Genomic DNA, 26743 nt, shown 5'->3' with positions numbered 1-26743 from the left:
AAAACACTGTCACCACCACTGGCTGTGGTTCATGCGGTTACTGTATTTTAACTATGACTGCAGAACTCTGAAACATCATTGTATTTAATATTGTTGTATTATCTTTTACTAAAACAAAAGACGATGGTAGTAAATTTGAAATATTATACCAGCATCATTTTACTCTGAATTACGCATGTTTCAAATTAATGTGTAAAAATGGATTAGGAACTTGTTGACTTGTTTGTTGATAATCCCTGACTTGTTCCTACAATAAAGGCTTGAGCAAAGAAACGAGAAGAAGTTTTCAGGCACTACAATCTTTGGTGATTTTTCACACCTGAAACTATCACAAACATACAGTAAACTTGCACAGTGTGGTCAACTGATTATCTGCGATCAGATTCCAATATGTTTCCAATATGATTGTCTCTGTCCCCATGATTGGCCTGGTGTGCTCTCTGCTGGCTCCCGGCACTGTCCTGCTGCTGATTCACCACAGAGCAGGACGGAGCTGGAGGAGGCGGGCTGTTTGTGCAGACAGTCAGGAGGAGCAACGGGTTCTCAGCGGCACTTTGGGACAGTCAGAGCGGGCAAAACTCTATCCAATCCGGGATAAACTCACAAGGAGGCATCCGCCATGAGTTGGGGAACGGAGCTATGGGTATGTAGAATCCACTTAAGTGTGATCGCTGTCATGTGTGTGTTTTTATTCTTTCTTTCTCAGTTGTGGCATGGGCAGCACAGCCACTTTACAGTGCGAGGGGTAGGTGTTACCTTTTAGCTTTGTGTAGAAGGCGATGCTAATGGGAATGCTAGCCCGGTTAGCCGATGCTAAAGCTAATCCGCGGTGCACCTTCACGGCTCTGACAGCGAAGCGCCAGAACAATAGCCGAGTCTGCGGGTGTGCGGGGCAAGACGCGCTGGGCGGAGGTCACGCCGCCGTCAAAACCCATTTATTCTCCCACTTGAACTCAATCAGCCATTGTTGGAGTCTTTTTCAGTGTCTGTGGAAGTTAAAATGCTGCTTTTATTGTGTTTCTTGAGCGCCGTCACACCCTGTTTTAAGTGCAAACAGCGAATCCCCCTCAGAGAGATTGCGGGTCACGGCTCAGCTTGCTCTTTTTTTGTTTTTTTGTTAAGTTAATTCTTAACTTTCAAGTTGTTTGTTTCGCTGACTGACTGGAAAAAACACGTTCTTTTGATGCAACTCCTTCATTGGGACATGATGATGGGGCACCGCAGATCGAAACCCATGCGTTGCACAAGCTTTTGTCATGATGTGATGAATCTAACCCTGGGATACATTTAGAGATCTTGCCTGTGCGACAGTTTCTCTTCCACATGCTTTGTCTGAGCTGTGACCGAGTTGTAATTGGTCGCGTGTGTTTTGGTTATAAAGCTGTGTCTTTTTGGGGTGTTGGCCACCACAATCTGACAGCAGCCAGCGCGAGTGTTGATGTATGTCCCTGGTTTGACCCTCCAGCTAATCTGAGACAATGTTTGAACCTGAAACATCCAGAAAGTACATTCAAAAAAGACATTATTTGGCTGCAATGTTAAATGTATCCAGTGAGAGACTGCCTGATGTCTAAGGTGTTTGGGTTTTCATTAATCTGTTAAAGGCAAATAATAAATCACATTTTTCACCAATGGATCTGGAGCCACAGTGATGTAGCCTGTGATGAAAGATTGTTTTCCAAAGTTTGTAAGTCACTGCACCTACAGCTTTACCTCAATGTTGCAAAAATGCAGCACCAACAAATTATACTTTGGGTTGAATGCACGAAACTGGTCTGTGTCAACATATTTATTCTTGAGGATATCCTATTCTACACCTCAAAATGACGTATAGTTGATTTTGAGATGTAGTATAGCAGGGCTGCTGCGCCGCTGACCATCATAATCCCCCGTGGATGCTGAGGAGATTAATGTGTTGGCTGCCTGATGTCAGATTATTCGTGATTGGCTGCCTGATGTCAGTCAGATTACAGATTAGCATCCACAGCCATATAATCACATGTCAATCATGGCTCTTTGTTTGGAATATTTACAGTATCAATACAACACTTTTCACCCTGAAGCTTACCCTGCCCGGATGCAACATAGTCTGTTGGTTATGTTATCCAGAGTCAGGGCACTTACGGTGATCCACCTGACACCACATGATCCGAGTAAATTGTCTCTGCAACTGACACTAGCAAATTTTGTGAAATAGTTATTTTTTTTGTGTCACTAATAAAGCAGTGTGTGCAAATTCTACCAGCAGATACCTGTGTTTGAGCCTCTCTTCTTTCCACTTTCTTGGGAATATGTCCGATTCTTCAACGGTTCATTTTCTTTGTTGCTTTTTGAGGGCCACATACTGAATACTGATACTTCTAGTAAATTAAAACTTACTAATACAGTAAGTTCTAGTCTTCCTACTGCTTTGTGCTACTTTTATGCCCTGTTTTTTGGCCGTTGCCCAACACTATGCAGAGTAGGCGAGATACATCCTATTACCCGGCTGACCTCTTTCTCCCTGAGGTGCCTGTATAAAGTAGGAAGTGTTTGCCTGAATTAAAGCTCTGTTGTGCGCGCGCTTGAACCGGGAAGCCCCATGCTGAGTCCAGATCTGCCTAGAGGAGGTAGATGAGCAGGAGGCCAGGACACAGCAGTGGCCAAAGTCTCTTCTAACGGGCCAAAGACCGACTGCTGCTGCCTGGCCACAAGGAATGAACAAGATGAAGAGACGGTGAGGGGATGACCGAGCAGTGCATGGGTTTGACATGGAAAATGTTGCCTTTTTGGAGGTTGCCAGCCATGAAGCTACGCCCATAGTGTAAATGAATTGCAATTGGAGAGCGGTGCACTCGTGGTTCAGTTAGTTTCCCCCTTGAATTTAGGATGATAATTGTGCACTACTGGAAACAAATCTTATACAGGACCTTTAAGTTTAGATCTCTAAACTTGTTCAATGTTGTTATGTTTTTCACTGTGCATGTCATTCGAGATGGATTTACACCACTCAATCCAGAAGATGTGAACAGGAGGTCACAGCGGGTGTGAATGAAGTCACGGTCAGGCTGAGGGCACTGGGCTGGACTCCTCAAGCTGCTCAAGCTGCCCGGTCATAACAGTGATTGTTGGCCAGAGCAGGAGCTTGTTTTTGGTGTGAGGCGTGGACGTCACTTTTAATTAACCAAAACGTGCCAACATGCAACTTTTGAGATGATGGTATAATAATAGATCTGGAGGAGGAAGCAGAGGGAGGCAGGGAGGCTGTTGACAAGAGGAAGAAGATTGATAAAACATAGGCTGACAGGCATAATGCATTGTCTGAAAGTTTGATGACTCCTGTGGGACATGATAGATGAATAGTAATATGATATACCACTATAGGAATGAACAGCCACGTTTCAGATAGTGTTTGTGGAGGCTGTGGTTGCTAGATGTAAATGTAGTGATCATGCACATAACTCCATCATTCATTTTGTGTGGCTTTTCAGGAGTACGATCATAGAAGCTGGGAAGGCTCCACAATACATATTTCAATGAACTACAGATTTACACTACATTATGCCATGGAAGTCTATGCTGAGGAAAAAAAAGCTGTGATTTTCAATGAAAGTATTTGCTTTATTGACAGTGGGAAACTTCCGTGCAAACGTGCTGTGACACTAAATGTGTGACAACCCATCATCAGCCTTAGGGTAAAACAAACCTGTCTCACTCTCACAACGGGTTCGTTTTCTCTTTTGGGGGAAAATCTGTTCTGTACGGATTAAGTAAATCATGGGTGGGATGGGAGACACTTTACGCAGACATATTACCTCAACTCTATTGTAAAACATGTGAAGTACACACTATTAAAAACCTAAGTGTATGGTGGTGTTTTGATTCTGTCTGCTTTAGATGTCCCACAGCTGATGTCCTTTTGTCACTGTGTACTAAACACATCCGTCGAGCGCTAAACCTGCTGAGCTAGGATCCTATGCGATGCTATCTGCTGTATTGAGCGAATAAACTTTTTCCGCCATTTGCATGTTCGGACATGTTAGGGCAATACATCCATCCAATACAGTGGGGCAAAAAAGTATTTAGTCAGCCACCAATTGTGCAAGTTCTCCCACTTAAAATAATGACAGAGGTCTTTAATTTTCATCATAAGTACACTTCAACTGTGAGAGACAGAATGTGGGAAAAAAAATCCAGGAATTCACATTGTAGGATTTTTAAAGAATTTATTTGTAAATTATCAGTTCATTAATACAGGTAACGAGGGGAGGACAGAAGAGCTTCTTAAAGAAGAATTTACTGGTCTGTGAGAGCCAGAGAGCCTTGTTTGAAGTGACCCAATACTTATTTTCCACCATAATTTACACATAAATTCTTTAAAAATCCTACAATGTGAATTTCTGGATTTTTCTTCACATTCTGTCTCTCACAGTTGAAGTGTACCTATGATGAAAATTACAGACCTCTGTCATTATGTTAAGTGGGAGAACTTGCACAATTGGTGGCTGACTAAATACTTGTTTGCCCCACTGTATGCTATGCACACACATTGAACTACCAAGAGTATTATGCAGTTCCATGTTTGTCAACTAACTTCTGCTCTTTGTACGGCACTTCCTTTACCGAGCATGTTGTAAAAATGAACTGGAATGAATCCCAGCATCTTTGTCTCTTCTCTCCACAGCCCAGTGGCATAAACCATCCGTGTCGAAGCGCAGCGCTTTTGCTCGGGTCTTCCCCCGCTCAGCCTGGCCTTTTTTTTTTTTTTTTTTTTCTTCCCCAAGGTTTCGCTCTGAATTCCCCACAACTGACACTTATAGAAGGGTTCCCACAGGCCTTGACGACATGGGAAGTATTTTAATAGGTTTAAATGTCACAGAGGCCCACCAACGTACTGTACTGCAGCACCACACGTGGGACGAACTGGGCGTGTGTCCTGTTTGCTTCACAAGGAAGGCAACAATCCACTTACAAAGCTGTGTACTCCAAGCATACACACACACACACACACACACACACACACACACCGAAACCTTTTATTATTTCAAGTGTTGGCCATTCAAATAATCGGTTATTTTTGAGGAAGTTGTTTGTATCTTAAATCCAGACTAAGATGATTGACGACTCTACAATTCCCTCACATAAAAAGCAGTATAGTTTAAATCTTCGAAAGTGTATCTATCAAACAGCCCCACACTTCTGAAATGACATAAGTTTTGTTTACCCGAGCCCTCTCTCTTGGCTCGGTTCCACGGTCCCTCAAAAGATCTAGCAAGATAACTTATCAGACCAGAAAATCTGTGTTTATGCTGTATATTCTGCCGCTGTTGTTGGAAAACCGAACACAAACCTTTGACAGGAATTTTTCCACAATAGATTGGGATAAATTTAGACTTGAGGAGGAACATGGACGTGTGTAACTAGGACAGCACCTCCCTCCTCCTCCTCCTCCTCCTCCTCCTCCTCCTCCTCCTCCTCCTCCTCCTCCTCCTCCTCTTCACCTCTCTTGGACTCCCTCGCCGTTCAGCATGCAGCCTGTTGGCATACCACGAGACAATACCCGCCGCCGAGGAGCTTTCCCAGGCCGTTTATCCCCACTGCCGCAACACTTTCAAGGCCATTTAGATCGGCGTTCCTAATTTGCAATCGCACTCATTGCTAGCTGCTTGACATGGAGGGCTGCATGTTCCCTGGGAAACTACGTAGTCTATAAGTTTTCATGAAGCCTTTTGTTAGTTGTGCTGAGTTTTTTTTGTAGATATAGTGCTTTTAGAATTTTGTTATCAATGTTAAAGAGATGTTGAGTATATTGAGTGACAGACACACACATGACTTCGGTCCCTGTTGGAAAACGTGTCCTGTGTGCATTTGACTCATTGGACAGTGTCCTCTTTCCAGTTATTGTGCCAGGTTCATGGTTCATTGTTCATGGCATCGTTGAAGTATTAGCATATTGTGCATCTGATGGGCAATCAGCCGATCTAGCGCCGAAAAAAAGCCGATATTTCCGGGGCTTTTGCATTGGAAAGAGCAAAGTCAAGGCTTTAAAGCAAGTCCTCCCACAACTCCCTAGGCCTCAGGGGAGGTGAGAAACATTGCAATGAAAACTGGTTAGCTTCAAGTTTGTTAAACACAAGTTTCACTAAACCTCTGTCAAAATGAGATGCTGCATGTCATTTTGAAGTGCAGAATCTGGAGAATTCAATCACTGAGTTAGTTTTTACCTCCACTATTGTATGCAAAATGCAAAATGCCACGGCTAGTAACAAATAAATCTAAAAAATAAAATCGGCCACTGCTGGAGCGGCCAAGTATTTGTTTTTACAGGATTATAGACCAGACTTTTGGAATAATCGGCCAAAGATATCAGTCAAAAATATCGGCTGAGCATATCGGCATCGGCCAATTTACATTCCAAAATATTGCCATCGTCCTTAGAAAAACCCATATCGGTCGGCCTCTAATCCAGAGCGTAGCACCAAGTAAATAAAAACAACAACCCCATGCAGACACGGGTAGACCATGAAAACTCAACACAGACCCGGGATTGCACGCCGGACCCTCATTCTAATGTGGGAGCATTTTGGGAATTATATGCATAGAAAACCACGTTCTCAGGAAGTGGTTTATAATAGGAACATGCTTAGTAGCTGAAATGGCATCTGTGGTTTTGCTGAGGGCTGGCCGTTGCACAGCAGTCATCTGACGGGCAGTTAATGGTTAATTAGTTTGACATAGGGTGCGGTGTGTGCCTACCGTTAGCCTGGCTCAGTCTGGGTGTCACGTGGGTGTGAAGTGTATGTCTCAAATCTCAAAGCTTATTTGCACAGAAGAGCAGACTCGTGTGAAGAAGATATGTTTCCAGTTAATGCAGAGCAGCCACTTTCCACTGTGTAAGGGGAACAGGAGCGATGTGGCAAACACACACTTATCTATTTTTAAAGGAAATACCAGAAATGTTGCTTAAAAGTCCCATATATCTTCTGCTCTACACATTTCTGTATTGTTGAAGCTGACTCCTCTGGTACCAAAGTGTACTGTAGTCTCCTGAACGGTGGCTGTGCTTGCAGTGCTTGAGACAGCCATGAGGTAAACACACGAATAGGCAGTTTGTGTGTGGATCTGTGCACACATGTACCACTGCACTCTCGACCGGACAGTGTCTTCACCCCGTGCTCTTTAGTATTGGTAGTTGCAATAGTCTCTTATCTTTTAGAAACTTATCTATTACAGTAGTTCCCGGGAATAAACTATAATGCCTTTGGAGAGGTGTCAAGTGTGTGGCTCAGACTGTTATTGCGTCATGTTGTTGTACAGAGCAGGTGTGTCTTGCATTGTGATTGTTGTTTACTATATACCTAATATGTATATTTCAGATGTGGAAAAGGATGTTTTTTTCTTGGCATCACAATAGCAATTACTGTTGCAATAGATCTTACATAGACTCCTTCTTCATTTCAAATCCCATTTCCCTGAATCTCCCCTCTGTGTTGGCATCCTTGATGAAATGCCCATTGCTGGTTTCTGTGTTTCATCAGCTGACCACACCTGAAGCCTGCGGTCGAGAGAACTGAAGACTGAATTAGTTAGGTATTGTGTTCTTGTTCAAATGTACTAAAGAAGGATTCATGGCTTTTTTCCTGGTGCAGTGAATCAATAATAGGATGCTCATCCATTTGAGTTGCACATGTGCAGGAGAGATATTTAAACTCTTACCCACTGCCTTAACTGAGCGCATTTCCTCCAGTTCGAATTACATGAATCTGAAAAGCTTCAGTTCATGACCGAAGAGTTTACAGCCTATAGGCCAGTGTAACGCCTTATTTGAAAGCTAAGGCCTACAAAACTGATCTGAACTTTTTTTGTCGCATTGTCAACCCTTTGTTGTTTTTTTGTGGGTTTGTCCTCACTTTTTGTCTTTGCTTTTTTGCGTTTTTGATGCTTTTTTAACTTGTTGCTTTTCTAGCACATTTTTTTCCAAGATTCTTTTAGATTTGGGTAATGCCAAACTGGAGAAAATGTGCTCAGTTTAGTTTAGTTTAGTTTATTGGTTTATTTGGTAGGGACAGTGCATGCTATTGAACAAGCCACACCGGATTGTAGCCTTAGGCTAATTTCCATCCGTCGTCCCCCATGCGCACTCTCAAACACACTCTCATTCATCCAGGCCTATTGTACATGTTTTTAGTGGAAGGGGAAACCGGAGTACCCGGAGGAAACCTACACAGACACAGGGAGAACATGCAAACTCCACACAGAAAGGCCCCGTCCTTGGTGGGAATCAAACCCGGACCTTCTAGCTGTGAAGCACAAGTGCTACCGTGCCCCCCAGGTGGGGGTAAAGAGATTAAAGAGAGTGAAAAATATAAGTAACTGTAATACAAGGGATCGCGATGTCGTCACATCCGTTGGCCGTGGTAGGCATTTTACATTTTCATATTTGATAAACATTTTATTAAAATCCTATAATCAGCAAAAACAATGTCCATAAACAGGGCATTGCTTCTCTTGCACTGTAACAGATCTATCATTTTATAAAACCGAGTTTGAGGGCTGTATGCATCAGCTGTTGCCGACCATTCACCAAAACATCCGGCGAAAATTACGGAAGTAAACAATAACAGCGATCTCTTGTATATGATGTGTGCTGATTCCTGGTGAAGGTGCCAACACAATGGACGAGACAGAGCAGCCAGCAGACAGGGTTAAAAGGGTTGATTGATGGCATTATAGATAGATGAGGGTTACTTGGTTGCTTCGGGTGGAGCTAAGGGAAAGCAGTGCATTGGTGTTTTATATGGGGAAACAAAGAACAAAATACCAAAGTAAATAACAGTAAAATATATCTAATGAGAGGGGGCTCAACCAAAGATGGACAAGAGGCGATAAATGGGAAAATAAATGTAGTTCGATCACGCTCTGCTCTACTTGGCAAGAATCAGGAGGCTCCACCAGGCATGCCAGCTCCAGGGAACAATGGCTGCACAGGTGTGTTGCTCCCCTAATTATGGCCTTGGGGTGGGGCAAGGTGGAGGCCAAAGGAGGGGCCGAAAGGAGGATGGGTATTTTTCACATTATCTAACTTGTGAACATGTGATTAGACTAGATATTTACAAAAGTGTATAGTTGCGCCATACCAGAGCCAGATAAATGAACAATGTTTACAAGAGGAAGAAGGCCTTAAATTCTTACACACTACACAGAAGTATAATAGCTTGTATGAAGTGTAGAGCATAGTAGGCACATGAATTGACTTCTGCTGCTGGGAAATCCTTACTATACTGTTCTCTGACTCGATGAGGAGTTAAAACCCCAAAATACGTTGTCCCTTTTAGATTGGAGTCCAGACAGAGGGTCAGTGTGTGGGAGGGAAGAGCCTCTGTCTGACATCTGCAAATGAAGCAGAGGAGTGCAAGTGTAACAGCTGGGAAAGTGCGCCTGAGTCGTCGATCTCTTCCATCTGGGCCGCGCAAAACCAAGAAGTCATGACCTTGGTTTTAGTTCTTTATTAAACACACACATAGGAATAACTGCCATATGATGTTCTTCACTGGCTTCATAAAGACATTGTGCATCTTACAATTTCTTATTTTTATATTGTATAGCTTCAAATAATTCTGTGCAAACAAAACGCCTGTGTGTGGAATGGAGTGAAAGATGTTTTTACACAGTGATGGGTTGAATATAAAGGCTGACTCAATATGTTTCCTGAGGGCACAACATGGTAAAAGCGTAGTTTCTCATAATATTTCCTGTTTCCCATGCAGATATTACATAAACCAAATTTTGCCTCTTGCTTCTAGGAAGAATCTAGAATACTACTACGATTGTCTCATGTGGTGAGGTTGGCGTAGTCTCCTGCTGCTCTTGGCCCACACCTTCCACCCGGTTATTTCCTCGCCTCTGGTTGTAATGGTTGCTGAATGCGATTGATATGCAGGATCCTCACGTGCTTCTGTGTCTCCAGTCAGACCAGTCCGTCTTGGGGGCGGGTAGGGAGCTGCAGGGACAAAAGAGCAGATCGAGTTGCGATGAAACCTGATGAGCGGGTCCAGGTGTGTTTTCCATCCAGGCTTATTAAATATAGCAACAACAGTTAGCTTGGGGTCACCGACTGGGTTTTGGGGAAAGATGTCAGGGCTACTAAAACTTACAGCTATTTTAATGCTGTCTTGATGGGAATTAATGTTGCATTTTACCTTTTGCTAGTTTGTGCTGATGAGTTCAGGTCAAGGGACTTCTAGACGTTATACTTTAACTACTGTGTATTTGTTTCTGACTTAATGTGAATGAATGAACAAAAGCGCTTCTTACTGCGTAGCAAACAAGTCAATTATAATGAGAACTATCTAATTAAATCCAGTTTTGTGAAGCTATGTCTGAGCGGAAGTCACAGAGAATGCTCTTATCATACTTTCCTATTGTTTTAACTAGCCATAATGAAGCACATTATTGTCTCTTTTTTATATTTGAGGCCACGACCAACAGACGGGCATTGTGGCAAATGAGGTCACATGTCTCATGCGTGTTTATTATCCCCACATGACACACACATGTGCTCTTTATATATCTTCTTTTTCCACACTCAGCTTAAATGTTCAAAGGCTGCAGAGTGTGGATATCGCTGATTTATAGCTGATCGGTATCTTTTATATCGGTTTTTGGTCATAGGTCATAGAAAGCTTTTACTGGCACATACTACAAATTCGGTAATGCAGACCTGTGAACCTCATAACTACGGTGAACTTTTTTTGTATCAGTAGGAAGCCAAGTAGATGTGTAATGTGTGTGCAATAGTAATTAAATCGTGGCAACGCTTTGTTTTCGTCCAAAGTTGATGGTTTCTTTTGGTTTTCTTGAGTGGTGTTTCCCAGACAACCTTAAAGAGCAGGTTTGTGTTTAATGACCTGTCCCGTGAGTGGACACCAGAGTCTGACAGGAGCAGCCAGCGACGCTTGTGAAAACATACAGTAGAGAAGTATCTGTTTGGGATAAAGGGGTTTTGGGTGCTGCTGATACTTGTACTGTACTACCTAGAATGAAATGGCTGCAGTTCCTTCAATGTAGCATGCTTTGCGATCAACTTAGTTCAGTTTTAGCCATGCTGTTTGCATTTCTACAATGTGCAGGAGAAGAGTTTTTATTTTGTTTTTTCCACTCTTTTTCAAGTACCGTATATTTTTTGTTATGGTGGCATTACAAAGTTTGTGCTGTTGAACTCAAGGACCAAGACTTCTCTGTAAAACTGATATCTAGGTAATAATAATCATCATAATCATAATCACAATCACAATAACAATAATACATATGTTTTATATAGCACTTTTCTGGACACGACAGACGCTTTACATTGCATTATTCATTCACTCCATACTTGGTGGTGTTAATCTCCATCCAAGTACCGACCAGGCCCTTCCCTGCTTAGCTTCCAAGGTCTGACGGGATCGGGCAGAGCAAATTCGGTATGGCCACTATGGTGTATAAACTGTCTTCAACTTTTGAAAAGCAAAAAATGTGACTGGCAGCCTGTTAACTAAAAGGAGGTTATGCAAAACCAGTTTTATGTTAAGTAAAACCTGTATTTATTCACACTCTGCCCTGGGCCTTGCTGAACTCGCTCCACATACTTTGTCATAAAAAACCATGGCCCATATTGATGCAGGAATCCTCCGAGCATTGCTAATCTTAAATCACTTTACTGCTGCCTCATAACCCCTGTCTTTTCACCTCAACTGAACTATAAAAAGTGCTGAAAAAAATGCATGCTCTGGTATTGAATGGGGCGTCTCTCTGGGACACTTCCTCTGTGGAGCGAACACAAAGCCAAACTCTGAACATTCAAGTCGCTCACAGACACGGTTTTGATCCAGGTATAAAATCAAATGAGGGAACGTTTTTGTCATTAGCATTTTAAAACAACTAGACCTGGACAATGCTGCTGTCAAAGAACTGGGCCATCGGGAATGTGATGGATGGGATGGATGGGTCAACTGGGCCTTTGCTGAGCCGTGATGGTCATGAGGGAATCAGTCATCACAATAGCGCACATGAGAAAGCAGATATCCATGACTCAACTCAAAAAGTATTGAGTAAAGGTCCCTTAGAGATATTCTCATGTAAATCATTTTTTAAATATGTTACTACCATCTCAGCCTAGCCTATTGTACATGTTTCAGATCTTCTTGTTATTCTTTGCTGGGTTTCTTGCCCTCACACTCCCTTAAGCCAACCACAAATACTGTCCCTCGGAAGACTCACCAACACATCTCGGGTCATGTCATGGCCTTTTCATACCAGACCAAGCAACACTTCCACTGATGCCGTGTGGAGCGCTGTGCTGGTGGAAAAGGTCAGTGTCCCTAGCGCTGAATGCAACGCGACAGCCCTTCGGACCTGCGTGTTTTCGTACATTTTTGTGAGTTTGTTGTTCTCCTCAGGGGCGTCTGGGGAAAAGGGGGCCCTTCCAGGAATGAGGGACATGAGCGGGAGGAGACCGCGGTGCTCGCCGCTTAGGAATGCCATTATTTGGTGTATTGTCCCAGCAGCAGTTTGCATGATAATTAACATTGCCGTCTCCAGTAATGCTCTCTGATATTACCACGTATATTGCAGATTAGCGAACGGCGAAGCAATAAGGAAAGACGCCAGACAAGAATGAACAATTCTGTTTATTTTTTTTACTTGTTCCGCATGTTTTTATTGTGGCTGCATAACTTATATATAAAACCCTAAAAGTGACTAACCTTACATTGATCTTTGTTCTTTTTTAGCATTGCATATGTAACTTCTCTCCTAAAAGGTCTGGTTTAATTTGCATGAATGATGCGTAAACCACATGTTATTGTATTGGCCAATATCTCTTTCTCTTACATCAGGTGTTTTGTATCAATTGTATCTTTTATAAGTAGTAATTTACCCACCATATACTTGACTTCCTGTGTTGCTGTGTTCTGTGTCGTCTTGTAACCGGGCCTAGCACCAGACATCTGCTGCAATCTCAGCTGCTTTTATCCCTCTACTCTCTTTTTTTTTTTCCGTAATTTCTTTTTTTTTATGCATGCCAAATCCAAAACCGTGTGGATGCTGTCATTTCCCCTGTGAGGCAGAGGCAGCCTGCTCTGCTCCAGCATGAGATCATAGTCTTATTACTTATTCATAGGCATAGTCACTAAAGCTGACGTAACCACGGACACGCTGTCCAACGCGAGCGAGTGCAAACTCAGACCACCACACTGCTCTGGTGAGAAGAACACACTGGCAGCTATTGACGGGCAACCTGCCGAGAGAGAGGCTTTCACATCCAAGAATTCTTGTCACTTCCTGGCCTTATCCTTGTTTGTTTTGGTTGAATCGTGTGCTAATCGACATAGAGGTTAATTTCCTACTGAGATGTTAGCTGTTCTTTTTTATTGATTTCAGAAATATGCCCTGATTGTGATACATTATTATTTCTTTTGATAATGATGGCACGTGCTTTGAGTGCCTTGAAAAGATTTACCTTTTTTGCTGCTTTACTGTTGAGATGGGCAAAATATATATCCACAAAATAGTATTGCAGTTGTTGTCGAGGATACTGTTGAATAAAAGACAAGAAATTTGCATTAAGTAACCCACAAAACTGCTGGCGTCATGATCTGGGGTCAATCTAGGTCAATCTAGCTGACTGACCTGAACATCCCGAATGACCAGGCTATTCAATCAAAGGATCTCTTTTTCCCTGATGTTCACAGGCATATTTCTAGATGACAATGCCAGGATTCATCGCGATCACATTGTGAAAGAGTTGTTCATGGAGAATGAGACATAATTTACACACATGGATTAGTCACTACAGAGTCCAGATCTTAACCCCTCCTCAATACAAGATCTTGATAAAAAACAAAAATGATGCAACACTGGTTTGACATTGCAGAAGCTTAAACAATGCCACAGTGAATGTGTGCTGTAATCAAAGCTAATGATGAATATTGTATTATTTGTTCTGCTGTGTACTTTACAGTCTAAATTGCATCTGAGTTTCCATTGGACATTTAATCAAATTATTTAATCATACATACTTGTGATAAAATAATTGCATAGTCATAAACTGTGTAAATGGGATGTTGATTGTTTTAGAATTGAGTGTGTTTCACAAGGTTCCCAATTTGCAAATGTCAAATGAACAGTTTTTTTTTTTGACACCCTGCTTGCAGTAGCAGTAGAGAAACGTTATTGTTTAACATTGTCTCGTGCTGTAAGGTTTCATGCAACTTCTCACAATATGTTGTAACCGCGTCTTTGCTCTGATAAGTTGTCCTTGTACGCCGTTTCTTTTCGCACAATAGGTGTCTGAACACTACCCTGCTGCCTTTGTGTTGTAGTAAACGATTGCGGGACAAGTGCAGAGGTCAGCTGTTTTTGGGGGCCGCGTCAGATTTCCCTGGGCGACCCTCACGAGTGTGTGTAAATATGGGCTGACAATGTGTCGAACAAGACCGGCGAAGTCGAGAAGTGTCTGCTATGTTCAACATTTCGCCCTGAGTGAACTGAAGACCTGGAGAGATGAGATGGAAGTTGCTGGTTGTCACTACACATCGGCATCACACCGGCACCAGCCCTCAGTGGTGCGAGTGTGCACAGACTGTAAATAATAGTGTTTTTCCAGTTGAGGAGAGCCATTGTAGCACGCCTGTTGATCCTAGAGAAACCCATAAGAAAAAGATATAGAACATGTGCCCTCCTTATATTGACCAGACAGATACTTATGGAACAAATCACACTTACAAACCCACTTATAGTACCGTATTTTTCGGACTATAAGTCGCTTCGGAGTATGAGTCGCAACCAGTCAAAAAAAGCATTATGAAGAAGAAAAAAACATAATATAAGTCACTCAGGAGTATTAGCCGCTACAGCCACCATGGTGCACCGTTGACAAGCCTCTTCCGGCAGCATGTTGTTCATGCACCCATTTGCGAACTTGTTCCTCTAGCTGTGGCCATCAAGCTTTTAGGCTTTTATTGCAGTAAGGGTAGCCTCCGCTGTTTGCCAGTCCCTCACAAGTTTCTCGCTAGCTCCAAACTTTCTTTCTGCTGCTCAAAAATAACAAACATGTGAAATTATATATTTTGATATATAAGTTGCACCTGACGTGCAAGTCGCACCGCCAGTTAAACTATGAAAAAAAGTGCGACTTGTAGTCTGGAAAATGTAATATCTCTTTAAAGATGTTAACAATACTATCTAAGTTTAGGCCTACAAGATTTATAGCACAATTTGAATTGTTGTAATAAGCAAAATATAAGGACTGCAAGTATTTAGGTATAAAAATCTCCAATTACGTGTATATTTGTTTGCGTAATTTGTCTGTTCCTATGAGAAGGTCTGCAGCTACATAGATTTGTATAACCCCTCGCTCTGCATAACCACTATTGATTGTGCTATTATATGTCTGCATTTGCAAATTCAGAATCATTTGATCCGACAGCTGCATTGATCGCCTTTGTGTCCACTATATGTGATTGTCCAACATGGCCGAGTGTTGAAGACTTGTGTTTGAGTGACTGCAGCCGACAGGAAACACTTTTACTGCTGAGTCACTGCCTGGAAGAGCCAACGATTTGAACAGATGCTTTGGTGCAGAGCCGTAACTGCACATCTGTGTATGACAAGGAAGAGTGAATGAATCTCCAGTTGCCAAAATGTGTTGTACAAATGTGGCTTCCATCAAGGATACCTTGTCTCTTTTGATTCTAATCTGTTTCCACTTTGTGTCTCTCCGTGCAGGACCAGTTTGAGAATCTGGACAAGCACACACAATGGGGGATCGACTTTGTGGACCGCTATGCAAAATTTGTCAAAGAGAGGCTGGAAATTGAGCAAAACTACGCCAAGCAGCTACGGTAACTCATGGATGACATATTCAGACATTTGATCGGAAATAAATCTTGTTGCATAGTGTCATCAGTTCCTTGATAAAATACAACAAATGTGTTTATAGTAGGAATGAGTCTTGCAGTAGATGTAAGGTACAGTATTTGCTGTATATTCCTGGAAATGCCATAAATGTGAGCTATTCACTTTCTGCAAGAAGGTCCTGGGTTCAGTTCCAAGCTCTGTGGACTACTGCGTAGGTTTCCCCCGGTGCGCTAGCTTCTTCTACCAATAAAACATGTACTATAGGATCCCCTCTGGGACCTGGACTTCCCTGAAATAATTCTGACCATCAGTTAGTCAAACACTGATCAAATACATGTGCTTTAAGTGTATTCTGAACATGGCTATAATGCACAAGTCACAAGCTCCGAGAATGAAAATTCTAAGGATCTAAAGTTTGTGTCTTCAGAGCAGAAACTCTCTGAATTTTGTGGTTCTATTAAACACCCGTTAGGTCTCAGATGAGCCGATATGGATATCAAAGAGGGGAAATCCTTTCTGAATATGCATGGTGCAGTGCCGGCTGCTGCTCTGATGAATGATCAAAGACACTGTACCTCTGTGTGGCGTGTGTGTGTGTGTGCGTGCGTGCGTGTGTGCGCGTGTGTGCGTGTGTGCGTGTGTGCGTGTGTGCGTGTGTGTGTGTGTGTGGTTCACACTGTAATTCAGGCAGGAATGCTTGTGATGTGTCGCTGAATATGTACTCCCCAGTTAAACCCTTACCTCCCTGCTCTGGCGCGGAGCCCACAGACCCCTGGGGAGCGGACAGGAACACACTTTGATGTTGCAATCTTTCATTCATCTCTAATAATACACAGAAGTCCTCTCTATCTTTCCGCGCGCCTGCTTCATCTCTGTTTACCTGTCTGTCTACAAAGCTGAAAATACATCGGCTATTTTTAACCTCACACTGGGCTTCCTTGTTTTATTACCAGGAACTTGGTGAAGAAATACTGTCCCAAGCGCTCCAAAGATGAGGAACCCAGGTATCAATCTTATTTTTTTACATGATCGTTTCTTGCAAAAGTACACACACAGTACATCAGCTTTTGTAATTCTTTCTCCGCAGGTTTACAGCGTGTCTATCTTTTTACTCTATACTCAATGAGCTCAACGACTACGCAGGGCAGCGGGAGCTGGTGGCCGAGGAGATGGGCCACAAAGTGTTTGGGGAGCTGATGAGGTACAGTCAGGACCTCAAAGCTGAGAGGAAACATGTAGGTGCATTAACTGTTGTTCAATCACACGTACTGTAGAATAGAGCTGGGAAATTAATCACTGACTAATCCCAATTCCAATTTTAATGGCTACAATTAGCTGAAGGCTGCATATTTTCCTATGGAGTCTATTGTGTGTAAAACCTGCTTACTGTACTTTATTACAGTACTTCATGTAACAGACCGGTACTAGTCAGCGTTATGTAGTTTTAAAGGCAGTGCGTGAACTCTTTTAAAAATCCCATAACTGTCACTTTCTCTGTTTTAGTGCTTGTCCTGAGGGGTATTTTATGGTGTACGTGCAAGTGAACGTGTTGTCATGTGTTTTCCAGCATCTACAGGAGGGCAGGAAAGCGCAGCAGTACTTGGATCAGTGCTGGAAACAGATGGACAATGTAAGTGAGGGGAGGCAGAGGCTGTTTGCAAACATTTTGTGCTTGTGACGTCCAGCTGCATGTGTTTCATAGCTATTTCTATCGAGAATGCATGAAATATAAATGGAGGCCACAGCAGCATAGTTAGTAGGTGACATGACATAACGGCACATCGAGTTTATTACTGAAGTGGAGGGCAGAATCTGAGGGGAAAGTTTGAGTGTGAAAGTGCAGATATTTCAGACTTGATTTATTTATCTTTTACTTATCGGTCTATCCACAAAAAAGAATCAGAAAAGTATTAGAAAGGTGGTGCAATTATTCAGTTACACAAATCAATTCATCCTATAAATCCGCATCTGGTTTCATATAAAATACATATGAAAACCTTAGAATTCAAGCTTTTCTTTGATGCATGTGCGTAAGCCTCCAAGAACAAGGTGTCCTCCTAAAGCAAGCTCAAGTATTTTGCCTTTGCCAACTGTCCTTTTGACCCTGAAATGTCTCCAATCAGAAATTCCATTTGTTCTCTCCAGAGGTCATTGGATGGCATAACCCATACCAGGCTGTGTCTGTCTGGGTATCGAACAGGCAAGGAACTGAAAGGAACAGTTCAGGAAGCCGGCTTAAAAGATTTAAAGGTTTTAGGTGCAGTTGATCAGTGATGCTTTGCTCTGAAACACTTTGTTGATGTTAACTCTAGGACGTCTCACGTCCGGTGAAGTGTGTGGTCTGCATAGCCATGAGTGTGACTACCTTGTGACTGGACTGTCACGGCCCAGCTATTCACTATTCACTGCAATTATTTTACTGCTAATGTTGTCCAGATGGGCTGGCAGGAAGTGCAGCATATCTTTGTGTGACTCATCTTTAACATTTACTCTTTGTTTGATTGTAGATTCCTTCTGTGCTTTAAGGAAAAAATGATTAAATATTTTTTTGTTTTTATTTTTCAGAGCAAAAAGAAATTTGAGCGAGAATGTCGAGAAGCTGAGAAATCCCAGGTGACCTACGAGAGATTAGATAACGACATCAATGCCACCAAATCAGAAGTGGAGAAGGTGAGTGTTTTTCTGCATCTTATACTAGAGTCATGGTTAAGCAAGGAGGCATGGATGAGATAATTTGACTATTTTACTGAAAGTGAGCGGGTGACCCTCAGTTAGGGAATCCCAAGTGTCTTTGTGACTTTTCTTTGTGAAGTATTGTCCTCGTTTGACTTGTCTGGTAGTTGTGACACATGACAATAAACATCTTGCATTTAAGAGTGCCCTAGTGGTTTACAAAAGGTCAGTAGCGTATAATTGATGCCTCTGAAATTACACTGTGTCGTCTTTTCCCAATGGTTGGTGTATAATTAGACTCACTGGTTATACTTTCAGGGAAAATACAGTTGTCCAAAAATAGGGAGAACCATATAAGGTTTGTTTTGAAATGAGGTAATGTTAGTTTTAGTCCGCCTTATTATTTCGTGTATTTTCAAAATCCTATGTTGCCTGTACGGATGAATGAATGTTTGGTGGTGGTCTGAGGCACAGAATTGTATTTATATCTCCGTTGATCTCAATCTGTTTCATGGCTGTGGTTTGAGACTCTATTGTGACTGGAGACTGATGCAGAATCATCACCAATGTTGTGCATTTCCAGGCCAAAAGTCAGTACTACCTGCGGACACACATGGCTGATGAGAATAAGAACGAGTATGCGGCACAACTACAGAACTTCAACGCAGAGCAGAGGAAGCATTTCCACAACGCAATACCACACATTTTCAAGGTACAGCCAGAATATTACATGTTTCCCCTTACACCTTGTTAATGTGACGTTGGCTTTATTTCTCTGACTAATGGAGTAGATTAGATTATAGATTATTAGCAGGATAAATGGTCCTACTTTCTTGTTTACAGAATCTGCAAGACATGGATGAGCGGCGGACAGTGAAACTGGGGGAGACGTACAGGAGTTTTGCAGAGGCAGAGCGACGAGTCATCCCCATCATTTCTAAATGTTTAGAAGGAATGGTTTCGGCGGCCAAAGCTGTAGACGAAAGAAAAGTAAGTGCTGCAAAGTTGCAAAGGGGGACCAGCTCCAAACGAGAGTATTATTTGTCCAAGACTGTGGTATGCATTAGATAAACTTAGACAGACGTGGTATTTATAGTGCTAGAGATTTAGAGACAGCCTCACGACCAAACTTATAAACATGTTGTCATTTGTCAGATTTTTTTACATATGAAATATTACTCACTCTATTACAAGAACCCCTTTACCCATTGTTTCTTGTACCGACAAAACATTGATAAATTACCTCTCTTTCTTAGGACTCTGGCATCGTGGTTGAATCCTTTAAGTCTGGTTTTGAACCTCCGGCGGACTTCCCTTTCGAAGACTTCAGTCAAAACCTGAACAGAAGCGGCTCAGATGGGACGATCAGCACCAGCGCGCCCCGAGGAGATGGGACCCCGGGGTCACGGCCCGACCCCCGACACGTCATGAACAAAACTAAGAACAAGCTCTGGCCGTTTGGCACAAAGAAACCCAAGGTATGGAGTCACTCCTCACACTAATACTCGTATGATCAATTTAATGCAGCATATTGACTTACCGTATTTTCCGGACTATAAGTCGCACCAGCCTTGGCAACTACCTGGGCATGGAGGTGTAACTGCACCGTTGACCTCTGACCTATAGTCCGGAAAATACGGTACTGATTTTGATTTAGCGGTTGAGCAGTATTTTGCCCCCCTCCCAAATTGATCCACTTCTTTAAGGGCCTAGATGCAAGTTGGTCATTATATATTCACTACTGCCACCTCAGGTCTTGTGCGTAACTGCAGTTTCCATATTAAGCTCGTGCATGGCGGCAATTCGGACCCGAAAAAACACCTTTTTGAGTGACAGTGCAGGATTTTAGAGACAGTTGTGGTGAACAGGTCTGGGCTCATTCTACACATTAGGAAATGGCTGGAACATGTAGGGGGAGGAAACTACTTAATTTTAACATTTTTAAACTCTGTATAGTCCCTTTAAACCTTAATTATCAACATACTATATTCTAAACTCAACCATCTTCTATTTTAGATATTACTAGTTCCTCCTCTGATAACATGTTAAGTGTTGACCACCTTTTCTAAATCTGGACATTGACCCATGTGAGCTAATCATTACCTGCTAGCTTGGCGTCATATAACGCTTCTGGCTATCACCGTGCCAAGGAAAGGGTGTGCGTGTTTGCCTTTCTGGAGGACTTTAATTGTTTAACACACTGCCCCCAAATATTTCCATTTTACACTCAGTACTCAGCTTTAACTTTGTGGGCCAAGATTCAAGTCTGAATTTAATAAGTGTTGAAATACCATTGTTGCCACGAGCTGCCCTCTTAGTACTCACATATCCTCACAGCCATTACATACATCCTAACAAGGCAAATCTGAATGTACTATGACCTGTGGCTTTGTCGTCTCTCCACTCCCGCCCGCCCACCAGTGCCCCCCCTCCACCCCTCCCCCACCCCCCCAGTCGTCCTCCTCTTCCTCGTCCACCCGTGTCCGCTCATCCTCCAACCTTTTCCCCACGACCCGCTTCAGCACAGATCTAGTGAGCCACTATCTGTCCGAGATAAAGACTACGGTACCCAGAATCCCCCACAATCTGAAGGGCCTGAGGAGAGGGGTGAGAGATGAAGTGGTGTGTTGTAGTCGGACAGGTTTTAAAGCTCTCTTCGGATTTCTTTAAGGGCCTTGGCAAGTTACAAAACCATTAGACCCATGAGCTTGCAAAGGCACTTCTTCTCAAAAATATTGGCTTTTCTCCCCCCCCCCAGCTTTTTCTTACTTCTGTGTGACTCTTATTTTCCTGATTAGTGTGACTTTGGCCCCAATCACAACATGAAGGACCCTGGGGACTGATGGTGTGTGTAACGTTTGGAGGGAAGACTGTTTTACGCTCTCCGTTTGCACTTTTCTCTTCTTAATGCTGTGCTGTCAAGTTGTTGCCGTGACATTTGCGGTGTGGTATGAGTGCTAACAACCGAGTGTGAAACCGGTCGCCCTGTCTCTACACAGTTTGACATGAACTTGAAATTAACATTCATCTTCACTGCCAAAGCCTGTGAGTTGCTGTTGGTTTACACAGTGCCTCTAAAAAGTGACTTTTTGAATAAGACAAAAATCATCTTCAAGAAACGTATTGTGTTGAGTAAACCACACATCAATTAGAGTGGTAACTAAGGCCAGTTTCAGGCCAATTGATTCTTGATTCTACTTTTCTATCAAACTAGCACTTGTACCTATTGAGAAAAGGGCACCTTTACAGGCACTGAAAGCCTATTTGAAACTGCTTTATGATTCATAAAAGAGGTTGGAAAACTGACTTTGTTGCAAAAACTGCTGAGCTTTTGACTATACACTACTGGTTTGGGGCTAAAAACTAAGCCAGTAGTAAACAGTAAACTGGCTGTTCCATACTGTCCACTAACCAGCTTACTGTTTCTTCTCTCTGCTCTAATGACTAATGTCTCAGTGGTCTGTCAAGATGGTAAGTTTGCATAAGTGTGTGTACGTAGAGTGTAGTGTCGAGCAGTTTTCTGTAGGTCACCAACCTAGAACTATTCCCTGTGTTATGACTCCGGTAGGAAGCCAACAGTGCAGTAGTTTCACAATCCGAGTAGCTTTTGTAGTTAGTTATAGATATTTGATTAATACTCACGGTCGTGTTACAAAACACTTTACTTGTTCCAGTGTCACACAAGAATCAGAAATGATGAATTAAAACAAAATAAAGAAAAGCATTTACAAAAAGTGCGGGTGATCTTACAATTACTGCATTTAACACTATTCAAAAACAGACACTAATAACTTTAAGTATAATTGCTATGATACAAATGGATTTCTCTCCAACAGCCAACGCTCATATCTTATTCTAATGTTTGCTTCTGATGTGACTTTTAACCCGTTTGTGTAGCTCTAACATGCTCTGCGTACTCTTGAGTGCAAACACAGGCCAAGTTGCCAAAGTATCATGTACTTGCCTTGTCTTACAAAAGTATGTTTGGTCTGCTTTTGCATAAGCAATTGGGTTTTTTAACTTGCTTTATTTTATTTTAAAGACAAAGAAAGCGCATTAGCCTTTCTTGTGCTGTAAAGTTGATATTGAATATTGAAATCAAATCCACTTTTGATTCTATTGCACATTTGACCAACACAAGTCTCTAAAGTGATGCACCATTCAACTATTGCAATAGTTAATCCTGTATGTGTGTATTAGGGCCCTTCATCGGAGGATTTCAGTCATTTACCTCCTGAACAGAGGAGGAAGAGGCTGCAGCAGAGAATAGACGAGCTCCAGAAGGAACTGCAGAAGGAAGTGGATCAGAGGTTTGTGTCTAGTCGTTATTTGACATTTTCCTCTTGTCAGAGTTTTAGAAACTGAATAAATAATAATTTATTGCAACTAACACAAGTATTGTTATACTTCTTCTAGAGATGCCCTGAACAAGATGAAGGATGTGTACGAGAAGAATCCTCAACTGGGAGATCCCAACAGTCTACATCCCAAGATCTCAGAGACTATTTGTAACATGGAGAAGCTGCGCTCAGAAATTCATAGAAATGAGGTCAGGCATGATTTACAATGACAACAAACTGCAGAATATAATTATAATTTTGTTAAAGGAGGAAAAGCTGTAGAAAATGATCTACTTGAGTGCCTACAGCTCCACCTTGTGGTCAATATTGGCTAACATTAAACATATACAGTTCAGATACTGTGTTTGCCAAAGGTCTGTTTTTTCTTCCTGATTACAGAAATGGTTGTCTGAAGTGGAGGGGAAGCAGAGCTCCAGAGGTGACAGACGGCACAGCGCTGACAACCATCATCACGCGCCTCCAGGAAGAGAGAGGTGGGACTGCAGTCTTTTTTAACTGGGTCACCCTTTTATAAGGAGGAGTTTGAACCTTCGATTGCAGTTGATGTTGTTAATTACTGCAAATTGTCCAAAGTACTACACATTGTGCCCACATGAACGTTCGTATCCTCTTACTAGTCCTGAAGGCAGTTACACAGATGACACGAACCAGGAGCATCACACCCCACATCACCGCTCTCAGCCGCCGCCGACAGGGCCCAGCTCCGAGCACCACGAGTTCGACGACGAGTTTGATGACGACGACCCACTGCCCGTCATCGGACACTGCAAGGCTCTGTACTCGTTTGATGGTGAGTCTGCCCACAAAACTCTAATGCAAAGGGACTTTAGACAAAAAAAATTATTCAATATTGTGTAATGTATGACACAATTACATCAGTTTATTTATTTGGTACTTTAGGCCACGATGAGGGGACATTAGTGATGGCTGAAGATGAGGTAAGAATATCTTGAAAGTTATTGCAAACACAGTTACCTAAATTTGATAAACAAAACCTTATGAATGAACCCTTTCTTTTGTGTTAGGTGCTGTACATTATTGAGCAGGACAAAGGCGATGGCTGGACCAGGGCGCGGAAGCAGAGCGGCGAGGAGGGCTACGTGCCCACGACTTATGTAGAAATCACTTTGGAGAAGAACTGCAAAGGTGCTGTCACCTACATCTGACACTGTCCTGTCCTTCCCCCCTTTCCTGCCCAGCCCTCATTCCCAAACAGACTGCATTCAGCTGCTGCATGGACAATCACTAGGCCCTCTTGTAACCTCTTCTCCTGTTTCTTATCTAACTGTGTACCATTCATCCTCATCTTCCACTTGTCTGTTGGACTTTGTAAAAGAGGTGAGTGTCACATGTGCAGTGTATGTGTTTGTGTCGGAGAGGTTTCTACTGCTGTTTGAGCCCCATGAGTTTAGGCTGTTCCAGAAACACACTTTGAGAGTTACAACAGAGGAACACGTGTTAAGGTGTAGCATCAATAATGTTTTCAGTATTAAAGGGTATTCTTGGGAGTTTTTTTCCAGGTGCATTATGTTTGGGACTATGAATGTGTCGCCTAATGGTAGTTCATGCAACAGTCCTCTAGTTCAGTGGTTCTCAACTGTTGTCGTGTGAGGACCTATCCTTATGGTGCGTTTCAGGCAACTGGTAACGGCTAAATTTCCCAGTTGAAAATGATGACTTACGACCTCTAACAAAACGGCTAATGCTACAACAGTTAGCTCATAAGATGCTAACGTTTTATGAACGTTTCTCCAAACCAGATATAATTAAAAACATGCAACATAATGTTGTGTTGAAAGCTGTGACCAAAAGTAATGTTCACGTCACTGATGCAGTGGTTTTGTTCCACTTTTATCATTAGCTGTGCTCCTCCACTGTGGGCCGTCATTACTGTCTTCACCTCGCATTTGAACTTGTAGCACTCTGGAGGTCTCCGAGTTTATAAGTGGTAATTACCACTTTGAGCGGCGTTCCAAGGCATTTTCCCAAGTGGGAGGTGGGAAATTTACCAGTTACTAATTGCCGGGAACGCACCATAAATGTGGTGTAACTAATAATAATTATCAGAATTTCATGAAAACAAATTAAGTATGTTTAATTTCAAAATAAAGCATTTCCTAACAAAGATCTGTTGATTCAAACCTTGATCATAACTTTGCAGACTATTAAAAAAATCAACAACACCACTAATAACCGGTGATTTTAACCAGTGACCCACTATAAATGACTTACCCCACATTTGGGTTGAGGACCACTGCTCTAGGTGGTTGCACAGGCTGTAGTGATGAAGCATTTTTAACTCTGTGACCTGGTCTCGCTAACGTCTCTGATCATACAGGTGCATGTTTGAGATGGACAGTGGCTCACATGTACCACAGCGCTGAAATGAAAATCTGTTGTAACTTTCATAGTGACTGATTCTGGGCTATGACCACATCAAATCGATCAAAGTGTTTTATAAATACTTTTAATAATTTATAGAAGCAGATATAGTTTAACCCCTGTAAGTATTTTCATATTAAGATGTAGATTTTACCTGATTGTAATGTCTTAAAGGTATTGATTTTTATTTTCTTAATTGTTTTATTTATGTCATAGCAGTGACAGACATCATATTATTCTTAGAGTTTGTAACATTATTCCATATTCTTGTTTGCTGTTTTTCAGATAAAACACTTTTCAATCAAACACTTTAATATAAATTGAATTTTATATTTGCTAAAGATTAAATTAAACTGTTATTTCTTGATCTAAGGGTCATCTGGATAACAGTGGAATTGTCAGTTAGAGAATGTCTTATTCCCACAATGCATCTGGTCTGTCATGTTGCCGTTTCGTCATCTTTCACCAATTAAAAGCTACTCTGTGCACTGATACGTTTACTGGCATCTATCATCACCATCAGGTTGCAGAGGTTTTACTAAAAGTGCGTCAAGTGCTTCCATCACTCTTCATAAAAACATGTGTGAAAGTGTGACACAGGTAGTGCTTTGCAGTAACTCTTCTTTTCTATGTGACTGCAGGTTCCTGAGGGCTGCAGGGTGGCCGGGCGATTTGATTGGCTGGCTGGTGGAGGGCTCACGCTGGTAGCTCATACTTTAGCTCTGGGCTTTGGGGAAGACAGACAGAGAGAGAAAGAGAGGAGAGGACAGGCTAGAGTGGTGGGAGGCAGGTCTGCATGTCTGCATGCTCACATCCATCCAGCTGTGCATTGGTCAGTAAGCAAAGACACATAACACTGCCAAAATGACTACCACTTACCTGAAATAAAATCATCCTCCATGTCCTATAAAGAGGCTAACTGTGTTCTGAGGTGACTACATGCAGTATTTAACCTTATTAACAATAAAAACTGCCGTCGACTGAAGTAAGAAAAACATAAAACATGCATGTATAACAGATTGTTTATATTTCTCCAATAACAACGAGGATTGTATAATATTAAGGAACATTTTGTTGCTAGACAGATTCTGGGGAACCTTTTTCTGTTTTGAATAATATTTAGTAAAAGTTGTTTAAAATCCTGACAGGAGTTCCTTTTGCCCTGAGCAGTCGTAGTGGACAACTGGGCATCTTGTCATATGACAGGAACAAAATTACTTTACTACTTCACTCTACTAAGCCTATTGCTTTAAGTGGCTTTAACAATCGAACCAGTCCTCGTTTCTTCACACGTGAGTGCATGAATCGTGCCCATTATCAATATGTAAACATCCGCTTTTCCCCAGATCTGTGTCAGCTCAGTGAGACTAAATAGACCAGGGTCAGTGTTTGCCTGCCACTAACATCGTCTCCATGTGTCCTCTGTCGGTGTCGTGCCTGTGCCACTCTGC

The 26743-nt window shown here is 42.2% G+C and overlaps 1 protein-coding gene across 3 annotated transcripts; it reads left to right on the top strand.

Moving 5' to 3' along the window:
• Nucleotides 1-454: 454 nt before the first annotated feature.
• fnbp1l (formin binding protein 1-like) lies at nt 455-26502 on the top strand. 3 transcript variants are annotated; one of them, XM_079574538.1, is made up of 17 exons: nt 457-643; nt 15745-15860; nt 16830-16880; nt 16964-17111; nt 17444-17506; nt 18442-18546; nt 19133-19261; nt 19393-19539; nt 19806-20027; nt 22006-22020; nt 22750-22859; nt 22966-23098; nt 23289-23383; nt 23528-23700; nt 23811-23848; nt 23936-24056; nt 25934-26502. In XM_079574538.1, exons 1-17 carry the CDS (start codon nt 620-622, stop codon nt 25939-25941), a joined length of 1698 nt encoding a protein of 565 aa, XP_079430664.1. In that variant the 5' UTR covers nt 457-619; the 3' UTR covers nt 25942-26502. The 3 variants fall into 3 exon arrangements, with proteins under 3 accessions (XP_079430663.1, XP_079430664.1, XP_079430665.1); XM_079574537.1 differs by lacking the exon at nt 25934-26502 and having other exon boundaries at nt 455-643; nt 23936-24091; XM_079574539.1 differs by lacking the exons at nt 22006-22020; nt 25934-26502 and having other exon boundaries at nt 23936-24091.
• Nucleotides 26503-26743: the final 241 nt, after the last annotated feature.

Source organism: Gobius niger (assembly GCF_951799975.1).
Source record: "Gobius niger genome assembly, chromosome: 17".
Lineage (NCBI taxonomy): Eukaryota > Metazoa > Chordata > Actinopteri > Gobiiformes > Gobiidae > Gobius > Gobius niger.
The sequence above is the reverse complement of the archived record's forward strand: the minus strand, read 5'-3'. Positions and strand labels throughout refer to the sequence as shown.